The 23,435-nt window shown below is 42.7% G+C and overlaps 1 protein-coding gene across 3 annotated transcripts in view; it reads left to right on the top strand.

The window, feature by feature from the left end:
• Positions 1 to 4,806: 4,806 nt before the first annotated feature.
• The window catches only part of LOC135206643 (UPF0430 protein CG31712-like), a 67,804-nt gene continuing 49,175 nt past the window's right edge, over positions 4,807 to 23,435 (top strand). For 2 of the 3 annotated variants that reach the window (XR_010312807.1, XR_010312806.1), the window contains exon 1: positions 4,807 to 5,085. Coding sequence is in view for 1 of the 3 variants with exons in the window: in XM_064237994.1 (XP_064094064.1) it covers positions 4,937 to 5,085 (149 nt within the window). In the remaining 2 variants the exon portion in view is untranslated. The remainder of the gene's footprint in view (positions 5,086 to 23,435) is intronic. The other variant, XM_064237994.1, reaches the window with a different exon arrangement.

The following is a 23,435-nucleotide window of genomic DNA, read 5'->3' as shown; positions in this document are numbered from 1 at the left end:
CCTCGAAATAGCGATTTTTTTTTTTTTTTTTTACATTTTCGCGTTATATTTCTATACTATACATTTAATCGGGAACATTATTATATACAAAATTAAAGTGGATAAAATTACCTTTCTAATGATATAAAATGATGTATACTTGGCTTTGTTAGTATAGCACCTATGATTCAACAAATGTTGACGTTAAGAACCTGAAAATGCATATTTTTTCCGAATTTTGTCTTTCAACTTATTTAATGGGCTGCACTTTTAATATATAAAATTGTCTCTGTAAATTGTCCGAATAATGGTGTATAATGGTGTCTATTTTACTCATTTTGTGAAGGTGGTACTTCTGCAATTGAAACAACAATTGATATGATTAGAGGATTGTTATTTTGACCATGGCGAATTCTTAGATTAGAAATCGTCTGACCCGGCCGTAACATTTTTTTCAAACGCTTAGAAATGAAACCTAAATTTTGACGCAAAACAACTTTTTTCTTCGTAAATGAATAAATTGTTTACACAAGGCTGTAAACCAATGTATATTGTACCCGATTGGTGGGCTATGTATAATATATCTGGTGAAATTCGAAGGAAGGTTACATAAGAAACTCTGAAAATGCATGATTTTGCACATTGCTGAAAGCGACTATAGAGTTTCAGAACTTCATATTTAACCTTCTTCCGAATTTCACCAGACATATAATACATAGCCTACTAATCGGGTACAATATACATTGGTATACACCATTGCGTATACAATTTATTCATCTAGGAAGAAAAAAAGTTGTTTTCCATCAAAATGTATTTATAATTTTTAGGCGTTTGAAAAATAAATTACGGCCGGTTCAGGTCGGGCTATAAAAAACGAGAAGATTTCTAATCTAAGAATTAGCTATGGTCGAAATGACTATCCTCTAATTGAAAAAGAGACCCACAAAATTACTGTGCATAACGTGTTTACTTATAGATATTTACATTTAATATTACTCAACACTCGAGTACTTTCAAGTCCTCTCTGTGGCCCTTTAGATTGACCCTTATGACCTGGAGATTAGGTGTTCTGCCCAACAGACTGTTGGTGACCACTCACTTACCACAAAGGTTAATCCCATTGACCATCAGCTCAGGATATCAGAGCAACAAGAAGGGATTAGCAACTCTCAAGGAAACCAGAACAGCCATCATATAAATGACGGCTGAACAAGAAGTTCCAGAACACTGCTGGGCCTTGACCCAGGCTGAAAACTTACACATCTCTTGAAAAAGGGCCACAGATAGGGCCTGAAAGTACTCGAGTGTTGGGTAAAATAAAATGTAAATATTTATAGGTAAACACGTTATACACCGTAATTTTGTGGGTTTCCTTTTCAATCTTCAGAAGAAACCTGAAGGAAGTTTTTTTTCCTCTTATTCATATCAATTGTTATTTCTTCAAGTGTGGAAAACTTTTTTTTTTATCGCATATATCGAACGAAAAAGTAGCGCACTTAAGGAACTTCGCTGGGAACATTTTCAAAACCGCGCAGTCCCACCTTCGCAAATTGAGTAAATTATACATTATTATACACCATTATACAGACAATTTATAGATACAATTTTATATATTAATAGTGCGGCGAAGCTGTTTTTAGAAAATGCCCATTAAAAAAGTTGAAAGACAAAATTCTGTAAAATATGCATTTTCAGGATTTTAACGTCATCTGTCGAATCATAGGTGCTATATTAATACCACAAAGTATACCTCGTTATATCATTATGCTGGCCTTATGCCAGCACGGGCTCTTGTCCATAGAGCAACCCGTAGGGTTTATTATGTTGTTATTGAAGATTAAGCTGGCCTTATGCCAGCACGGGCACTTGCTCATAGAGCAGTCCGTAGGTGGATATGTGAGTTTTAAGGATATGTGGTGAACCTTTATTTTGATATCAATGGTTTTTGCAGGTGATGATATGATTTTCAAAAGTGAAAGGAAAGGTGAACAGGCAGAGTTACAAACCTCTTTAAACCCTAAGATACCCATCAGTAGGAGAGAAAGATCGATAGTAGGGAGTTCTGGCGAGTCAGAGATAGCCAGTATGGAAATCGAAAAAGTTATCGTCGTAGAGAAACAGGAAAACAAAAACACAACTCTATGGAGTTCAAGTATCATTTTTCATTACTCGAAGATAGAAAAAAAAAACTATCCGAAAACGGAGGGAAACGAAGGTTGGTAAGTAGTAGAAAAAGTAGTCAATTGCCAACCAAATAGTCAACAACTAATTACAGGTAACTCTGGTTCTTTAGCGGTATCTCGGTGCGAGGATATCGTCTGGGATACTAATCTCTATATCTTGGACTTCGTGGATAAGCGAAGCTAATGTTTGCTCTCCCTCTCCAAAAGGACAGTAAACAGCTCTATAAAAATGCATAGAACTCTTCGTAGGTGAGCAGGAACTTTCTTAGCTCGAACTCTCAATCGAGAATGACGTCTATATCTGAGTAAATCCGTCAGTGCTCAGATGTCGTTTATATACCTGGGTTTTCTTGTCCCTCCGGTGGACTGGCACCTCTTCTGCTTGAGTTCCTACTTCGACATGCAAACCAGGAGCTACTGGCGGTCTTCTGCCCCGTCTTCAGCTGTCGATTCTTCGGTCTGGGTTCCTGTTTCGACTCGCAAAACAGGAACTACTGGCGGTGCGGGGGTGGGGAGAGTGATCTTAGGGGTCGGGAAATATGCATAAGGGTAGGGGAAGATCGTTCAGGGGTTGTGGGAATAACCTTAGGGGTCGGAGGGGTGATTTTATGGGTTGGAGGAGGTTTGGGCCAGGAGGTTGGAGGTAAGGGAAGGATGAGGGGTTGGGAATGTAATGCCGGGTTTAGGAGGTTGTGAAGGCGAAGGTTGAGGAGTTTGGGGTGGAGCAGGCAGATTCGTCCTCGGGTCGATTCTAGCTTTGTTTGGAGGTCTTCTTGGGGGCGATGGCTGGCGTTCTTGAGATCTTGCTGGCGGTGGGGGCATGCCCTTGATCTTCCAAATCTTCTCCAGTCTGACAGGGCATCCCTTGAACCATGCGTGGTGCGACTGTTTGCAGTTTGGGGGGCATCGGGCTACAGTGTGGCCCTTTGTCTTAAACTTCTCAAGGCATACTTGAGTCTCGTGACGGTGGCTACAAATCCCGCAGACATGGTACCGTACACTCCCTCTTGTGGTGTACAAACCTCTAGCACTTAAAACACCTCAGAGGTTCGGGAATAAAGGCTTCTAGAGGTGTGGTGTTTCCCAAGGATACCAAGGTCTATAAAAGCTGGCATGGTCCCCTTGAAAGTAGCTTCCACCTTCAAGGTTTCTTCTCCTTTCTTTTCTTTGCTGTACATCGTGTAGCAGTCACTATTTTCGGCACTTCCGAAATACGTTCCATGGTGATGTACTTATAGGTACGTACTTTGCAAATCATCCCCTTCGACATCTATTTAGCTGGGTCCAATAGGAGGCACGAGGGATCCTTCTCTAATAGCTCTGTAGATTGTTGATCTTTCGGGGAAATGATAAATTCCCCTCTCAGGTTTGGCCTGGCTTGGATTTTCGCTCCTGGGCACTTTTTCTCGAGCGCCATCACAGCTGCGTAGGACGTTTGGTCTTGCAAAGTCACCGCTCTGAATTTCGGAAGTGCTGGAAAATCGTTGTTGCTGGTCATATTTGGTGTTGCAGATGTCGATGGATTGTAGACGTTGATAACGTTCATAAGAGCTTTCTTCCGCTTCTTTTTGACTTTCTGGAAGCCCTGTTCGTCGAGGGAAGGCTGGTCCACCAGCTGGGGGGGCCAGGAGACATCGCTCGTTTGGTTGCCATCGTCGATTCGGTATCCTCGACAGCCTTAGCAGATTGCCGAAAAAATAAAACCGCTAAAGAGAATTATTACGCAAGACGTGGTGGTTTATTACCTGGGCACGGGGTATACATACCGTCCCTGGTTACCCGCAAGGGCCCTTGCTAGCATAAGGCCAGCTTAATCTCAAACACAACAACGCACACGGACAGAGGAGAATTTGTTGCTTGGCAGTTAATCAAATAACAATAGCGAAAGGCACAATAGACATTCACCGATTAATTATATCGGCGAAAAGGCCAGGAAATTCTACATACAAATATATACATGTGATTCTTGCTGCTGTACTAGATGAGATACATGATCGTGATTAATGGGTAAAGGATGTCTACACGCGAAAACGTAAAAGAAAAAATAGCGGTTTCGGGGGTTTTGATCCCTCTAAAAATTTTGCTAGGGGCCCCAGACGTTATTTTTTAATACTAAGGACCTATCAGAACACATTGGTGAAGGAATTATTGACTACAAAAGTTTTCCCGGTTCGACCCTTAGATTTCCTTAAGCATCTCGACTGCAATTTCGTTCAGTAGGAGTGAATCATGAAAATTATTTCGAAATTTATGGCGCGAAACAGTTAAGATACAATAAGATTCTTCACAATATATCTTTAAGATGGATTATAACTGATCTAAAAGGCATAAATGTGTTTCGGTTGATCACATAATATATATATAAAGGTAAAAAAGATAAAAAGGCAAAAATAAACATAACGAACGATTCCAAACGGAACGTCACACCTTTTACTCGAAGCGCTAGTGATCTTTAAAGGAAACGCCCGTCAGATTTGTTCCAGTAATGTAATTATGTTAAATTTGCGAATCAAGAGAGTTAAATATTGAAAGATAGCACTATAAAATAATAAGAGAACCAAAAAAATTATTTTTCTATTATATAATTGTTCTGATACTTTGAAATACGTCTTGAGATTGTTTTTAGAAAAATATCGAATCGATCAGGGAACTCGAGTAATGTTTAGGAAGAAGTTGCAAATGGCGTTTGGTTGCTAGTTGTATTTTATAGTACGTGCTGAATAATTGCAATAGTGTCGTCGCAATCGCGTAGGAATAAGGCCAGTACCATTGAGATGGGCCGATCAAGATCGCGGAGCAGAACCCCAAAGCGTCACAAGTCAAAGCGCTCGCACAAAAGACGTTCAAGATCCAGAGACCGAGAAAGACGTAGACATCGCGAGCGGGACAGAGAGAGGTCGAAAGACCGACCTTCCAAAGCGACGTTAGTTTTCTTCCTTTTTTTATCTGTTCGCGAAGCAACTTTAATCCTTATCAGATATTTGGTACACCAGGAATTTCTGGATATTTAAAGGTGGTGGTGTTGACACGTCAGTTCTTTTGATCTTTGTTTTATGAAAGGACAATTTAGGCTAGCTACCTAATGGCTTTTTATACTAGTAGGAGGCCTTCGGTAGGCAGAATTAGGGTAAACAACTGCATGCCCTGGCTCAACTCACCGACTATCACGGCATGCCACCCTCCGAAAAAGTACTTAGGGTAGAACATCACAGCAGGCCAAGCAGGCCACCTACAATCAATGCAAGCCACCCTCCGAAAAAGTACATTATAACGCGTCCTGACACCCGAGATGGGCATCAGTCGCGACTTGTTGTTGGTGAGAAACGGAGATAAAGACCTCTACTCTCCTTTCGAAGTAAGTATTTTCTCCAAAGTTAGAAATTAAGGCCAAATTTTAAGATTTAGGGTAAAACATCAAAGCAGGCCACGCAGGCCAGCTACCATCAGTGCAAGCCACCCTCCGAAAAAGTACATTATAACGCGTCCTGACACCCGAGATGGGCATCAGTCGCGACTTGTTGTTGGTGAGAAACGGAGCTAAGACCTTCTACCTCTCCTTTCGAAGTAAGTATTTTCCCCAAAGTTAGAAATTAAGGCCAAATTTTAAGATTTTAAACAGATTTAAACGAGGGTACTGAAAATGGCTCGGCCCACGGCAGTGGAAATCTCACCAAACGCTTTAGAAATTTTTACTTACTTAACAAATAAAAATGTTTCGAAGATTGACGCCATCTCGATGTTTTACGGAGTAGCTTGTGTCATAAACTAACCATTTCCTGTTATAAAATCCGCACACCACTTGTACCCACAGACGCTGGAGCACTTTTATCACAACAATCGAAACACGATTTCTCATCAACAACAAGCCAGGCGTAAACAGCTGTTGGGTAGAAGATGACGAGAAGCGTTCTCTTGGCTAATTTTTAAATAAGTAGTAAAACATCAATATTTTACATATTTATGATGATTAATTTGAAAATATTCGTTATTGAAAAAGTAACTCGCCTCTGACTCAAATTTAAGTAATTATTTTTCTGAATTAGAACGTTCTTTCAAGTTCTGTATTATGACGTCACGACATCTTGACTTTCGTACCTATTGTAAATAATTGCTATACTCAACTGTCATTGCAGAACAGTTTACCAGTTATTCGTGCAGATTGTTATCAGCTATACATGTAATTGTTATAATCGTAATGCGCATATATATCTTTATTTATTTACTTTTTGGATATGAAGATGTTTACTGCTGGATTATCGCCGTAGTGTGACGCAATCGTTTTCGGGTCCATGGGCCTCTGTCTGTTTTCGCACCATAAGAAATTATGGGGCCGAATTTGCAATGACCAGAAAGTCGTTAAAAGAGGAAAGTTTAGCATTGAGGGGCATATGTTTTGACTGAGAAAAATACAAATTTATTCAATAGCTAGCTTGTAAAAATACTTGGTTATAAAAACTTGATTGACAACTAAGCAGCATGTCTACTATGGGTTTCAGAGACATGCAAGCACGTTTTTGGGCAATACCTATTTCTGTAACGAACACTCGTACAGAACGAGATTTTGCTATAGTGCATTACACCCAGTGCCGTAATTTATAAGGGTATCGTGAATCACTAATCGTAAAGAATAACGACACTTTGTCCTTGTACCAAGAGACAAAAACTCCATTATGCAGAAATGGATACGAACAACCCACGTATAAAGCTCCCCTACCTCCCCCCCCACCCTCTCCCCCCCCACCCCCCCCCACCCAAGCCCCTCCACCGCCACCCTTCTTCGTTCCGTAAACCGCCTTTCCGTTCCTTTCTCTCTCTCTCTGTTGCCATTAGGTATGTGTTGACCTCCAACTGGGTATAAGACTACACACAAAACGTTGAAATTGGTGAAATTAGGCTATGTATTGAAGTATATATACATAAATATTAAAGCAATTTTATCATTATTGCATTACTATGACAACTAGAATTCATGGAAACAGTTTATAATAATGGAACGGCGTATGTGAAGCCTCCACTAATGTGGCAACGATGATTTTGCCAGTTCTTAGCATGCAAACATTAAGCATGCAAACATTAAAAGGTTACATTTATTTCTGGCATACGATTATTTAGAAATTCAAAATACTAATAAAGACTGAAATCAATGAAAAGTGCTAGCAAAAAACAAAAAACAAAAAAAAAAAAAACAAAAAAAAAAAAAAAAAAACGTAGTCGTTCCTCTATGCACTTTTCCGTATTCGTTCCTCTATGGTTTTTGGCAGCCAGATGTACGAAAAACGTTAGAAACATTTGATTTTATCTACGTTAGAAATATCTGTAATTTTTCGGGGTAATTTGGTTGCTAAAAAAAAAAGGGATAATATACATGAATTAAATCAAAATTTTTAAATAACAATGTAAATTTAACTAAATAACGAGTAAAGTAAACAGTTTTAGGGAATAAAACTTTGCAGTTTCGTCGTCTGTCGTCGTCTGTCGTCGTCTGCTGTTTGTAATTGTGTTTATGGCGCGCGCGCTTAGAAACCAGAACAGCAACGGGTTTAAAGTGCAATGTGGAGTGAACTGAGACCAAATGTGTATAATAACAATCAAATAAGCACTGTGGAGTTTCAGTTGTGATGGCAGTAAGGATAAAAACCGCCGATTACAAGGTAAGAATGAATTCAGTTCCAACCATAACCCGGGAATAAACAAGGTTTCATACTTTCACTAATATAGGCAACAAAATGTTGTTTTATTGTGCTGATTACAACTGCAATCTTGAGTAAGATCAATAAACGTTACATACATACGCTAACATTGTTCAAATGAGTGCTGGGAAGGCTGGGGAAGATGGTGTCCGTCACTGATGAGAACCGTCCATGAAAAACGTAGCCGCCATATTGGATTTCAAAACTGCCTTGAAAACTATTACGAAGAGCTCACATGCTTATTTTAGTTCGTATGGGGCTTTCATATATCACAATATGTTGACGAACTTCAGTCTTTTAAATGGTATGCTTAGAGTTGCAATTGTATTCATGTTTCACAATTAAATATCGAGTGAATAAGACCCGTCCACCGTGATGAGGGTTGGCCTGAACTGATGTTTCCCCCTAAACAGAGGGTACTGAAAATGGCGCCCACGGCAGTGGAAATCTCACCAAAACGCTTTAGAAATTTTTACTTACAACTAAAATGTTTCGAAGATGACGCCATCTCGATGTTTACGGAGTCGCTGTGTCAACAAACTTTCCATTTCCTGTGATAAATCCGCACACCACTTGTACCCACAGACGCTGGAGCACTTTATCACAACAATCGAAACACGATTTCTCATCAACAACAAGCCAGGCGTAAACAGCCGTTTTGGGTAGATAAGATGACGAGAAGCGTGCTCTTGGCTAATTTTTTAAATAAGTAGTAAAACATCAATATTTTACATATTTATGATGATTAATTTGAAATATTCGTTTATTGAAAAAGTAACTCGACTCTGACTCAAATTTAAGTAATTATTTTTTCTGAATTAGAACGTTCTTTCAAGTTCTGTATTATGACGTCACGACATCTTGACTTTCGTACCTATTGTAAATAATTGCTATACTCAACTGTCATTGCAGAACAGTTTTACCAGTTATTCATGCAGATTGTTATCAGCTATACATGTAATTGTTATAATCGTAATGCGCATATATATCTTTATTATTTACTTTTTGGATATATGAAGATGTTTTACTGCTGGATTATCGCCGTAGTGTGACGCAATCGTTTTCGGTCCATGGGCCTCTGTCTGTTTTCGCACCATAAGAAATTATGGGGCCGAATTTGCAATGACCAGAAAGTCGTAAAAGAGAGGTGTTAGCATTGAGGGGCATATGTTTTTGACTGAGAAAAATACAAATTTTATTCATAGCTAGCTTGTAAAAATACTTGGTTATAAAAACTTGATTGACAACTAAGCAGCATGTCTACTATGGGTTTCAGAGACAGTGCAAGCAGGTTTTTGGGCAATACCTATTTCTGTAACGAACACTCTTAACAGAACGAGATTTTTGCTATAGTGCATTACACCAGTGCCGTAATTTATAAGGGTATCGTGAATCACTAATCGTAAAGAATAACGACACTTGTCCTTGTACCAAGAGACAAAAACTCCATTATGCAGAAATGGATACGAACACGCGTATAAAGCTCCACCTACCCTCTCCCCAACCAACCGCATCCCCCCCCCCCGCTTCCACCGCCATCCTTTTCCTCTTCCTCTCTCTTCTCTCTCTCTCTCTCTCTCTCTCTCTCTCTCTCTCTCTCTCCCTCTCTCTCTGTTGCCATTCGGTATGTGTTGACCCTCCAAAACTGGGTATAAGACTACACACAAAACGTTGAAATTGGTGAAATTAGGCTATGTATTGGAAGTATATTACATAAATATTAAAAGCAATTTTATCATTATTGCATTACTATGACAACTAGAATTCATGGAAACAGTTTATAACCTGTTAGCGTCACCCACGTAATAATACGTTTTACCGCGATCTACTCGGTAGCGCCTTCAACGGGATATTACGTTCAAGACTTTAACTGTGCTTGTCAAGCCGTCAGCCCCGTAATAATACGTTTACTCGTATAGAAAGTGTAGGGAACATGATTTGGTAACACTCAGCACATGGGAAACTTATTTCCAGCCTGGCAACTCTTTCCTGGTGGTCGCTTATGCTAGAAAACTGCCTGTCCCTGTTGGTTTTCTTTCAATACGCTTCAGGCGTTTATCGAGACAAATTGGATTTCGCGTCTTTCACAATGAATGTCCCAAAGAGGAGGCATATTTCTTTAGGTGAGATCAATCAAATACTAGATGAGGAGTGTGGATATTGATAACCTATTTGATGATGAGAGCTCTAGTTCTGAATCCTCCAGTGATGATACAAACTTTTCTTCCAATTGCGGGAGTGAAGATGACTTTTCTTTGCAGAGTGACTGGACTCCGGAGAAGAGAGAGAGAGAGAGAGAGAGAGAGAGAGAGAGAGAGAGAGAGAGAGAGAGAGAGAGAGAGAGAGAGAGAATTTCCTACAGTTAATTACAGTATGAATAACAAGCATAAAAATCAATATTAACTTTGAAAAACTATCATCAGTGCTATGATCGCTGATTACAAAAAAGCGTGACGGTACGTTAGCAGCGGAGCTCATCAGGGGCGGACGCTTAAACAGGATAATGGTAACGGCGTATGTGTGAAGCCTCCCCCACTAATGTGGCAACGATGATTTGCCATTCTTAGCATGGCAAACATAAAGGTTACATTTAGGGTACATTTATGGCATACGATTATTAAAGAAATTCAAAATACTAATAAAGACTGAAATCAATGAAAAGTGCTAGCAAAAAACAAAAAAGCAAAAAAAAAAAAAAAAAAAAAAAAAAAAAAAAAAAAAAAAAAAAGTAGTCGTTCCTCTGCACTTTTCCGTATTCGTTCCTCTATGGTTTTCGGCAGCCAGATGTACGAAAACGTTAGAAACATTTGATTTTATCTACTTTAGAAATAATCTGTAATTTTTCGGGGTAATTGTGTTGCAAAAAAGGGATAATATACATGAATTAATCAAAAAATTTTTAAATAACAAAAGTAAATTTAAACTAAATAACGAGTAAAGTAAACAGTTTAGGGAATAAAACTTTTGCAGTTTCGTCGTCTGTCCGTCGTCTGCTGTTCGAAATTGTGTTTATGGCGCGCGCGCTTTAGAAACCAGGATCAGCAACGGTTTAAAGTGCAATGTGGAGTGAAACTGAGACCAACCAAAATGTGTATAATAACAATCAAATAAGCACTGTGGGGTTTCAGTTGTGATGGCAGTAAGTATAAAAACCGCCGATTACAAGGTAAGAATGAATTCAGTTCCAACCATAACCCCGGGAATAACAAGTTTCATACTTTCACTAATATAGGCAACAAAATGTTGTTTTATTGTGCTGATTACAACTGCAATCTTGAGTAAGATCAATAAACGTTACATACATACGCTAACATTGTTCAAATGAGTGCTGGGAAGGCTGGGGAAAGATGGTGGCCGTCACTGATGAGAACCGTCCATGCAAAACGTAGTCGCCATATTGGATTTCAAAACTGCCTTGAAAATATATTTTACGAAGAGCTCACATGCTTATTTTAGTTCGTATGGGGCTTTCATATATCACAATATGTTGACGAAACTTCAGTCTTTTAAATGGTATGCTTAGAGTTGCAATTGTATTCATGTTTCACCAATTAAATATCGAGTGAATAAGACCCGTCTACCGTGATGAGGGTTGGCCTGTCGTGATGTTTCCCCCTATAATGCGTCCTGACACCGGAGATGGGCATCATTCGCGACTTGTTGGTGAGAGACGGAGCTAAAGACCTCTTCTCTCCTTTCGAAGTAAGTAGGGTAAAAAACCGCATGGTACAGGGGTGGACCATGTACGTTCAACGTGTACAACCCCATAAAAAGTACATTATAATGCGTCCTGACATCGGAGATGGGCATCAGTCGCGACTTGTTGTTGGTGAGAAACGGAGCTTAAGACCTCTGCTCTCCTTTCGAAGTAAGTATTTTCTCCAAAGTTAGAAATTAAGGCCAAATTTAAAGCATTAAACATAGGGTAGGGAAAAGGGTGTCCAACGCACAACGCAGTGCGAATCTCACCAAAACGTGTTCAACATTTTTACTTACAATTCGAAATATTTAGAAGATTGACGCCATCTCGATGTTTACGGAGTCGCTTGTGTCAATAAACTAACCATTTCCTGTGATAAATCCGCACACCACTTGTACCCACAGACGCTGGGGCACTTTCATCACAACAATTGGAACACGGTCCCTCACCGAGTAAACAACTGTTTAGGTAGAAGACGACGACGAAGCGTGCACTTCGATAATTTCTTAAATAAATAGTTAAACATCAATATTTTACATATTTATGATGATTAATTTGAAAATATTCGTTATTGAAAAAGTAACCCGATTCTGCCTCAAATTTAAGTAATTATTTTTTGGAATTAGAACGTTCTTTTCAGTCCTGTATTAGGGTAAAAAACCGCATGGTACAGGGGTGGACCATGTACGATCAATGTGTACAACCCCAAAAAAAGTACATTATAACGCGTCCTGACATTGGAGATGGGCATCACACACGACTTGTTGTTGGTGAGGAACGGAGCTAAAGACCTCTACTCCGGTGTAAGGACGCGTTATAATGTACTTTTCTTGGGGTTGTACACATTGATCGTACATGGTCCACCCCTGTACCATGCGGTTTTTTTACCCTATGACGTCACGACATCTTGACTTTCGTACCTATTGTAAATAATTGCTTTACTCAGCTTTCTTGCAGAACAGTTTACCAGTTATTCATGCAGATTATCAGCTCTTCATGTATTTGTTATAATCATAATGCGCATAAATATCTTTATTATTTACTTTTTGGATATAGGGTAAAAAACCGCATGGTACAGGGGTGGACCATGTACGATCAATGTGTGCAACCCCAAGAAAAGTACATTATAATGCGTCTTGACACCGGAGTAGAGGTCTTTAGCTCCGTTTCTCACCAACCACAAGTCGCGTCTGATGCCCATCTCCAATGTCAGGACGCGTTATAATGTACTTATTTGGGGGTTGTTCACATTGATCGTACTTGGTCCACCCCTGTACCATGCGGTTTTTTACCCTATGAAGATGTTTTACTGCCGGATTATCGCCGTAGTGTGACGCAATCGTTTTCAGTCACTGCGCCTCTGTTTTCGCGCCATAAGAAATTATGGGGCCGAATTTGCAATGACCAGAAAGTCGTTAAAAGAGGAAAGTTACCAATGAGGGGCATATGTTTTGATTGAGAAAAATACAAATTTATTCAATAGCTAGCTTGTAAAAAATACTTGATTACAAAAAACTTGATTGACAACGAAGCAGCATACCTACTATGGGTTTCAGCGACAGTGCAAGCACGTTTTTGGGCAATACCTATTTCTGTAACGAACACTCGTATCAGAACGAGATTTTGCTATAGTGCATTACACCCAGTGCCGTAATTTATAAGGGTATCGTGAATCACTAATCGTAAAGAATAACGACACTTGTCCTTGTACCAAGAGACAAAAACTCCATTATGCAGAAATGGATACGAACACGCGTTAAAAGCTCCACCTACCCTCTCCCCCCCCTCCACCGCCACCCCTTCCTTTCTCTCTCTCTCTCTCTCTCTCTCTCTCTCTCTCTCTCTCTCTCTCTCTCTCTCTCTCTCTCTCTCTCTCTCTCTCTGTTGCCAATTGGTATGTGTTGACCCTCCAAACTGGGTATAAGACTACACACAAAACGTTGAAATTGGTGAAATTAGGCTATATATTGGAAGTACTATATATACATAAATATTAAAGCAAATTTATCATTATTGCATTACTGTGACAACTAGAATTCATGGAAACAGTTTATAATAATGAATCGGCATATGCGTGAAGCCTCCACTAATGTGGCAACGATGATTTTGCCATTCTTAGCTTGCAAACATTAAAGGTTACATTTATTTCTGGCATACGGTTATTAAAGAAATTCAAAATACTAATACGTATAGTCTGAAATCAATGAAAAGTGCTAGCAAAAACAAAAAAAGCAAAAAAAAAAAATTATATAATCCACTTATCCATAGTCGTTCCTCTATGGGTTTCGGCAGCCAGATGTACGGAAACGTTAGAAACATTTAATTGTATCTACTTTAGAAATATCTGTAATTTTTCGGGGTAATTTGGTTGCAAAAAGGGGTAATATACATGAATTAAATTAAAATTTTTAAATAAAGTAAATTTTAACTAAATAAAGAGTAAACAATTTAGGGAATAAAACTTTGCAGTTTCGTCGTCTGCTGTTCGTAACTGTGTTTGTGGCGCACGCTAAGGAACCAGGAACAGCAACTTGTTTAATGTGCAATGTGGAGTGAATTGAGACCAAAATGTGTATAATAACAATCAAATAAGCACTGTGGAGTTTCAGTTGTGATGGCAGTAAGGATAAAAACCACCGATTACAAGGTAAGAATGAATTCAGTTCAAACCATGATCCCGGGAATAAAAAGTTTCATACTTTCAGTAATATAGGCAACAAAATGTTGTTTTATTGTGCTGATTACAACTGCAATCTTGAGTAAGATCAATGAACGTTACATACATACGCTAACATTGTTCAAATGATTGCTGGAAGGCTGGGAAAGATGATTGTCGTCACTGATCAGAACCTGTACATCCCACGGTAGCCGCCATATTGTATTTCAAAACTGCCTTGAAAACATATTTTACAAAGAGCGTCACATGCTTATTTTAGTTCGTATGGGGCTTTCATGTATCACATTATGTTGACGAAACTTCAATCTTTTGAATGGTATGCTTGGAGTTGTAATTGTATTCTTGTTTCACAATTTAAATATCGAGTGAATAAGACCTGTCCACCGTGATAAGGGTTGGTAGTCGCTGGTGTTTCCCCCTACTCTCCTTTCGAAGTAAGTATTTTCTCCAAAGTTAGAAATTAAGGCCAAATTTTAAGATTTAAACAGAGGGTAGTGAAATGATGGTACAAGGCAGTTCAAATCTCACCAAAACGCGTTCAACATTTTTGTTCATGAAACTTACCTGACAGATATATATATAGCTGTATTTCTGACGTCCGACAGAATTTCAAAATTCGCGGCACCTAGTGGGGCGGTCAGGTGGTAGTACCCATTCCCGCCGCCGCTGGGCGGCGGATATCAGGAACCATTCCCATTTTCTATTCATATTTTTTCTGTCGCCGGTGCTGCAAACATCTGTTTACAGTACCTCCGTCTAGGATTTTTTCAATTATCTCGCTTAATATTATCTGGATTGACTTTTGGTATCGACTTCTGGATTGTTGGATTGGCACGCGGAATAGTGGATTGGTTTTTGATTTTGGATTGACTTTTCTGGATTCAGTATGTCTGGATCAAGTTTCGGGAAGTTTCAGTTTAGTGTGTGTGAGGAGTGAATGTAAGGGTAGGCTTCTTAAACCTTCAGTTGATCCTCACACAGTTTGTATGGATTGCAGGGGGCATGTTTGCGCGTGGTTGATGATCGGTGCAATGAATGTAAGGATTTGGATGATGATAAATGGAGGATGTATGAGACCTATCGGCGTAAATTAGAGCGCGATAGAGTCAGGAGGTCTTCCTCTAAGGGCAGCTCTACTAAAGGTAAGGATAGTAACATTTCTCCTCCTCTAACACCCGTAGATTTTGCCCAACCTAATCCTGTTTTGTTGCCTTCCGGGCCCCAGTGCTGTGTCTGGAGAAGGTAACACCCTTTCTCTGATTCTAGAGTCTATTCGTGCTCTCGAATCTAAAGTTTTGGCCCTAGAAACCGGCCCAGTGAAGTTTGTGTCAGTGCCCCTAGTGTTGTGGAGGGGGCGTCAGATCGGCCCCATAATGCCTCTAGGCCTAGACCTCTATCGGACTCCCAGGACTCAGGGAGTGGGTATGTCGAAAGCCGCAAGAGGGTTACGGGGGCTCCCCACCGATCTGGCGTCCCTTCGCAGGCCTTGTTTGCTAAAATCCCAGGCTGCCAAGGTAGCGCGCACGAGCGCGTATCCTGAAAGATTGCTTTTCGTCCTCCGAAGCGTCCTCCCGCGCAAGGGGTGGAGCGCTCGTAGAGACTCGCGTCCGTGAAAAGGACTTTTCGCTTTGAGGACGCTTCACGTCCTATGTCTCCTCTTTCGTCAGAGGACGCTTATGACGCCTCCTCAGAAGAGAGGAAGGCGTTCTACCGATGAGGACGTTAGTTTCCACGCACAGGCGTGTTCACCTGAGAGGCAGATAGCTGTACCTGCTAGAAGGAAGGAGGCGTCCCCTCGCCCCGCGCCTTCTCGCAGTCTCAGTCCTGCCCCTTCATTTGCTCCTTCGTCACCTACGAAGGATATCCTTGTGTCCCTTCAGGACCAGATTACGTCGCTGATGGCTCAGAGGACTTGCCCAGCAGCAGTCGAGTCTAGGCGTAGGAAGGACGTTCGGCTGCCCGTCAAGAGGACGAAGCGGCCTCATTCTCTCTCAGCTCGCTCGTCTCTCTCTCCGCCGCCTCCGGATCGTCAACGTTCTCGCTCTCCTAGCAGATCTTTTACTCTCTCAGGAGAGGACGCTCGTCAAGACGCTCGGCGTTCGAAGCAGGACGCTTTGCGCTCTCGGCAAGTAGCGGTTGAGGACGCTCGGCAGGACGATACGGCGTTCTAGACAGGACGCTTTGAGCTCTCTTCAAGAACTCAAATTTTAAGGACGCTCGGCAGGACGCTCGGCGTTTCGAAGCAGGAACGCTTCTGGTCTTAGACAGGACGCTGTTGAGGACGCTCCGCAGGACGCTCGCCGTGAAGCAGGACGCTTTTCGACGAAGCAGGACGCTTTGGAGCCTGCAAAGCAGACGCTCGCTCTTCTAAGCAGGACGCTTTTGGCGCTGCTCTTCAGGAAGCTCGCTCTTCCTTTCGAAGGGGAGCTTCGGTTAAGACAGTTACTTGGCTTCTAAGGATGCTTCTCTTTCGGAAGATGTCCGTGCATCTAAAGAGAACGTACGGCTGCTTCCGTACCTGTAGTGGATACTTCCAACCAACGGAAGTCTTTATTCAGGATTGAGCCTAAGGGAACGTACTCCCTCTCTGATAGGCGTTCTCCAGTTCCTCTTAGGGAGGGAAGGGAGCATAGTAGTCCAGGGAGTTCCGTAGAGGAAGAACAGCCGGTAGCTTCAGCTGTCTCGGACTACAAGGTTCTTGTAGGCTGTTACGTTCAGCATTCGGAGACAAGTTCCAGCCTACAGCCCCTAGGTCTCCTCCCTCACAACTTTCGTCGTCTAAGACCGTAAAGACCCCTGAATTCGTTGTTGAAATGAAAACGTCTCTGTCGACCAAGAGGGCGTTTAAGAAACTCCAAGACTTTATGTCCAGAAGGAAGGATCAGGGCAAGACCACTTTCGCCCATCCACCCTCTAGACTCGCAGGGAAAGGAGGAGTTTGGTATGAGACCAAGGAGGATGTCGGGATAAAGGTCCCTTCGTCCGCGTTGGGTGACTTCTCCAGTTTAGTGGACGCCCAGAGGAGGTCTCTCTTAGCGTCGGCTAAGGTGACCTGGACTCCAGTTGAGACTGACCACCACTTGAAGGGTCTTCTTCGTACCCTTAATGTATTTAATTTCCTAGACTGGTGTCTGGGAGTTTTGGACGCCGTCAGTCTAGAAGTCCTGATTCTCTCAGTCTGGGGGAGCTGTCCAGCGTGTTGTCATGTAGGACAAGGCCGTCAGGGATGGTTCGGAGGAGCTAGTTTCGAATTTTGGGAACTGCTTTCCTAAAGAAAAGAGCATTGCTGTGCAATTTTACGGCTAAGTCGGTATCTCCCGCTCAGAAAGCGGATTTTGCTCTTTGCGCCTCTTTCGGACCATCTCTTCCCCCAGGCTATGGTAAAGGATCTTGCACAGAGTTTGCAAGAGAAGGCGACCCAGGACCTCTTGGTTTCAATCTTCAAGACGTCCAGCGTTCCTTCCACGTCAACTTTCAGCAAACCCCCGAAGAAAGTCAAACCCTTTCGCGGGGGCACCCCCCTGATGAGCAGCTCCTCGAGGGAGAGGTTTTCCAAGAGGAAGAGCTTCATTCAACGAAAACCAGCAAGTGAAGATCTCGTCCTTCAGACACCAGTCGGGGCCAGACTGGAATTCTTTGCGGAGTCTTGGAGGCAGAGAGGAGCGGACCCTTGGACCCTCAAGATAGTAGAACGGGGGTACAAGATCCCTTTTCTTCATCCTCCTCCTTTGACTTCGACTCCCAGAGACCTCTCTCCTCCATCAGGGAGAGAAGAAAAGGGTTCTTTTCGATCTCTTAGACCAGATGGTCGAAAAAAGAGCGGTGGAAAACAAGTCCTGGACCTAGAGTCACCGGGCTTCTACAACAGGATTTTCCTTGTGCCAAAAGCAGTCATCAGGTTGCGCCCTGTCCTGGATGTGAGCAGGCTAAATCTTTTTGTAGAAAAGATAAAGTTCAGAATGGAGACGCCTCAGTCGGTGCTGGGAGCATTGAGACCTGGCGACTGGATGGTGTCTCTAGACCTGCAGGACGCATACTTCCACGTCCCAGTCCACCCCTCTGTCAAGGAAGTACCTGAGATTCGTCTTGGACAACAGGGTTTGGCAGTTCAGGAGCTTTGTTCGGTCTCAGCACGGCCCCAATGGTTTTTCACAATGATTATGAGGAATGTAGCGAAGTGGCTCCATTCGTCAGGAATCAGGATATCCCTCTATCTCGACGATTGGCTGATCAGAGCGTCGTCGAGGCAGAAGTGTCTGAAGGACCTTCAGTTTACGCTAGCCCTAGCAAAGTCTCTGGGTCTGTTGGTCAACACCAGAGTCGCATCTGACCCCGACACAGTCCATCGTGTATCTGGGATTCAGATGGATTCAGTGGCTTTTCGGGCGTTTCCATCCCAGGAACGTCAGCGACTGGGTTAGAGAAAGTCGCAGCCTTCCTAGAGAGAGAAGCTTGTTCGGTGAGGGAGTGGATGAGTCTGCTGGGCACCATTTCCTCACTAGAAAAGTTTGTCTCGCTGGGAAGACTGCACCTCAGGCCTCTTCAATTCTTCCTTGCGGAAGAATGGACGTCGAAAGGGGACCTGAATGCGATCCTAAGGATCTCCAACGATGTAAGAGTTTCACTTAAGATGGTGGCTCGACCCTCAGAAGTTACGAGAGGGCCTCTCCTTAAATCTCTGAGCCCCGACCTAGTGTTGTTCTCAGACGCTTCCACTTCCGGTTGGGGAGCAACACTAGGGGGGGAAGAAGTGTCAGGCTCCTGGAGAGGGGAACAGGTAGCCTGGCACATCAATGTAAAGGAACTGGCAGCGATATTCCTGTCGCTGCAGTTCTTCGAAGAGAAACTGTCAAGCAAGGTTGTTCAAGTCAACTCGGACAGTACCACAGCCCTTGCGTATCTAAAGAATCAGGGAGGGACTCGCTCCAGATCCCTTTTCTCCTGGCGAAGGAAGTTCTACTATGGGCAGACGCAAGCACATCAAGATCCTGACAAGATTCGTGGCAGGGGTTCAGAATGTCAGGGCGGACCTTCTCAGCCGCCGGAATCAGCTTCTGCCAACAGAATGGACCTTGCACCAGGAAGTCTGTCAAAAGTTATGGAAATTGTGGGGACGTCCTCTAGTAGACCTGTTCGCTACATCGAGGACAAAGAGACTTCCTCTGTATTGCTCCCCGGTTATGGACCCGGGGGCAATTGCAGTGACGCGTTGCTCTGGAACTGGACAGACCTGGATCTTTACGCCTTTTCCCCCATTCAAGATCATGGGGGACGTAATGAGAAAGTTCGCAGCGTCAGAAGGGACAAGGTTGACTCTGATTGCCCCAATGTGGCCAGCAAGAGAGTGGTTCACAGAGGTCATGACGTTCCTTGTGGACTTCCCAAGAACGTTGCCCTGGAGGAGAGATCTACTCAGACAGCCTCACTTCAAAAGGTTTCACCAAAACCTCTCCGCTCTGGCCCTGACTGCGTTCAGACTATCGAAAAGCTGGCCAGAGCGAGAGGCTTTTCAAGGCAGCTGCGAGAGCAATCGCTAATGCTCGAAGAGCCTCTTCAAGAGCTGTCTACCAGTCTAAGTGGTCTTCCTTCAGGGCATGGTGCAAGAAGGAAGGGAATTTCCTCTTCCACGACCTCTGTGAATCAGATAGCAGATTTCTTTCTCCATCTAACTAAGAAATGTGCAAAAAATTGGCAGTTCCTACAATCAAGGGTTATAGGAGTATGTTGTCTGCCTTTGTTTTTTTTTTCGCCACAGAGGAATGGACCCTTTCCGACAATAAGGATCTGCACGATCTCTTAAGTCGTTTGAAACTACCAAAATTCCACAAGCAAGACCGCCCTCATGGAATTTAGATGTGGTATTGAAACATCTGATGCTTAGTCCCTTTGAGCCTCTCCATGAAGCTTCTCTAAGGGACCTTAACGAGGAAAACGCTTTTCCTAACTTCTCTGGCGACGGCGAAGAGAGTTAGTGAAATCCAAGCGTTCAGTAGCCTAGTGGGTTTCAAGGGAGACAGCGCTGTCTGCTCGTTGAAACCTTCTTTCTTGGCTAAGAACGAGAACCCGTCTAATCCTTGGCCAAAGAGCTTCGATCATCAAAGGGAATATCGAGTCTCGTGGGTCAAGAACCAGAGAGAGCCCTGTGCCCTGTCAGGGCTCTCAAGTTCTATGTGAATAGGACTAGAGAGATAGGGGTCCCTCAGGTAATCTCTGGTGCTCGGTGAAGAGACCGGATTTACCGTTGTCGAAGAATGCTGTTGCTTTCTTCTTGAGGGACGTCATTAAAGAGGCTCATTCATCTTGCCAGAAGACTGATATGAGCCTCTTTAAAGTGAAAAGCTCACGAGGTCAGAGCCGTAGCTACCTCTCTTGCCTTCCAAAGGAACATGTCTATCAGAGATTCTTGATAGCACCTTCTGGAGGAGCAATTCAGTATTCGCCTCACATTACCTCCGGGATGTGAGGACGATTTACGAACTTAGTTCTTTGGGACCTTACATTTCGGCAGACGAGAACTGTAGTTCTTTGGGACCTTACATTTCGGCAGACACAGTTTTGGGGGCTTGAAGGTAGCTCTCTCCCTATCCCTTAGCTTAGTTAGGTTAGTTTATTGTGTTTTTTTGGTTGATGGTGAGATCATTCTGTGAAAATCTCCCATTCCATAGTGTTAATATCAGGGGTTTTTTGCGTTAGTTGGTCAGGTGGTGGTCGGTTGCTGTGTTACTGCCCATATGTTTGCCTAGATGGTCTTGTCGCATTGTGGTCACGCCCCCCGTTGACAGAGCATCCAGAGAGCACCAGCACTACAGGTCAACACCTGGCTGGCAACTCTGATAAAAGCATAAGCAGGCTTTTTGGTGACAGTAATCACATAGTCTACTTTGCTATCAGGTAAGGAACCAATAAGATAATATTTTATTTATTTTAAATTTCCTAAAAAATCCTAGTCTGTCTCTACCCCACCATCCGAAGGTGTGATTCAGCTAGATATATATCTGTCAGGTAAGTTTCATGAACAAAATGTTATTGTTATAAATACAATTAAGTTTGTTCATACTTACCTGGCAGATATATATACTTAGAGTGCCCACCCTCCTCCCCTCAGGAGACAAGGGCCATGAATAAATATGAATAGAAAATGGGAATGGTTCCTGATATCCGCCGCCCAGCGGCAGGAATGGGTACTACCACCTGACAGCCCCACTACGTGTGCGCGAATTTTTGAAATTCTGTCGGACGTCAGGAAATACAGCTATATATATATCTGCCAGGTAAGTATGAACAAACTTAATTGTATTATAACAATAACATTTTTACGTTTCTGTTGTGATGGCAGTAAGGATAAAACCACTGATTACAAGGTAAAAATGAATTCAGTTCAAACCATGACCCCGGGAATAAAGTTTCATACTTTCACTAATATAGGCAACATTATGTTGATTTATTGTGCTGATTACAACTGCAATCTTGAGTAAGATCAATAAATGTTACATATATACGCTAACATGTTCAAATGAGTGCTGGGAAAGATGGTAGATTGTCTTTGGTTAGAACGGCCAGCCACACGGTTGCTACCATATTGGATTTCAAAACTGCCTTGAAAACATATTTTACGAAGAGCTCACATGCTTATTTTAGTTCCTATGGGCTTTCATATATTACATTATGTGTGCCTAACGAATCTTTACCCAACGTGTCCCCTGTTAGTCCCGTAACAGTGCCAAAGGGCGCTTATTTAGGAGAAGGGGGGAGGGATATTAGTGTCAGACCTAAGATAGCTAGTCGTCAGGATTTTACTTCAGGGGAAGTTTCTAAGTTAGGATCTGACGATGATGATGATGATGATGACGCGGATTCGTGTGATATTGATGTTTCCTCGAATGGATGTCATGATGTAGAATTCAAGAAACTTTTTGATTTAATTTTGAGTTTTCTTCCTCAGGCGAGGCCTAAAGAGCAGAAGCAGCCTCCGCCTCGTTGTATTACAGAAGGGATTTTTCTTGACGGTCTTCCCTTTGGTCACGGGAAATTTTTAACGTTTTCCCTTTGGCCAGAGGTTCGCGAGAGTGAGGGCGGACGTTGCCGCTAAACTTTCGAAGGTGATCGGGGAAGGGAAGAGGAAGCTCTCTTCTCTTCTACGACACCGGAGAGGAGTTTACCAGGTGGCGGATGATTCTTCATTCTCTCGACCCCCCAAGCCAAATCCTGATTTTGTCCGACTTTCAAGTCAACCCTTGCCTTCTAAGGCTTCGGTCTCAATTGAAGATTTTATTGCTATGGAGTCTGTTATGAGCTCCTTACAAGAAGCTCAATCCTTTAATATGTGGGTCCTCGGAGGGCTTTTAATGTATATCAAGGACTCCGGGTTTGTTCCTCCTGATGCTCCTCTTTTTGAGAAATTCTGCTCATCCATTTCAATCACTTCTGTACATCAGAACGCGCTTGCTGCTTCAATGCAGGCCTTTCTTGTTTCTCTAAGGCGTAACCTGTATTTGTCGCAGTTACCCTCTTCTGTATCGGAGATTCAGAGAACCCGTCTGTTGTCCTCTTCTCCTTTTGGCGATTTCCTTTTCGATATTTCTGTGCTTTCTGAGGTTTTGAAGGAACATCAAGGTGATGCCTCTTCCCAAGCTCACTGGGCCTTATCAAGAGCTTTTTCCTCTGGTCTTCCTCCCGTTCCTTCAAGGAGTAAGCGTAAGTTTAGGACCAGATCTGTACCTTCTGCTCCAGCCCAAACAACCTCCTTCTGGCTCTTTTTTCCAGAGTACAATCTCAGGTTGCTGGTGCCTCTTCTTCATCCTCTGGTGCTCACCCTTTGAAACGCGGGAGAGGTTCTTGGCGTGGCTCTAAGTGCAGAGAAAGAGCTCAACCTCCAGGAGACCTTCTTCTTCTCTTCTTCTTCCTTGTCTCTGCGTTAAGAATTTTCGGAAGTAGTAGTCATCACCTCGCCTGGAGACCGCAGTAGGAGCTTGTCTCTCCCGCCATTGGTTCAGCTTGGCAGGGGAGAGAACGGTGGATGCTGGGTGGTGGAGGTCCTGGAGGAAGGTTACGAGATCCCTTTTGTTTCCAGACCTCCACTTTCCAATCGTCCTCTCGAGTTCAGCAGTTATTCCCCTCACTCAATCAGGGGTCAAGCCTTGGAGAAGGAGCTTTCGGCCCTCTTGGAGAAGGATGCCATAGAGCGAGCTCCTCCTTCTCCCGGGTTT

Source organism: Macrobrachium nipponense, chromosome 31 (assembly GCF_015104395.2).
Source record: "Macrobrachium nipponense isolate FS-2020 chromosome 31, ASM1510439v2, whole genome shotgun sequence".
NCBI classification, from domain to species: domain Eukaryota; kingdom Metazoa; phylum Arthropoda; class Malacostraca; order Decapoda; family Palaemonidae; genus Macrobrachium; species Macrobrachium nipponense.
Note: the sequence above shows the minus strand (reverse complement) of the source record. Positions and strands in the feature narration are given on the sequence as shown.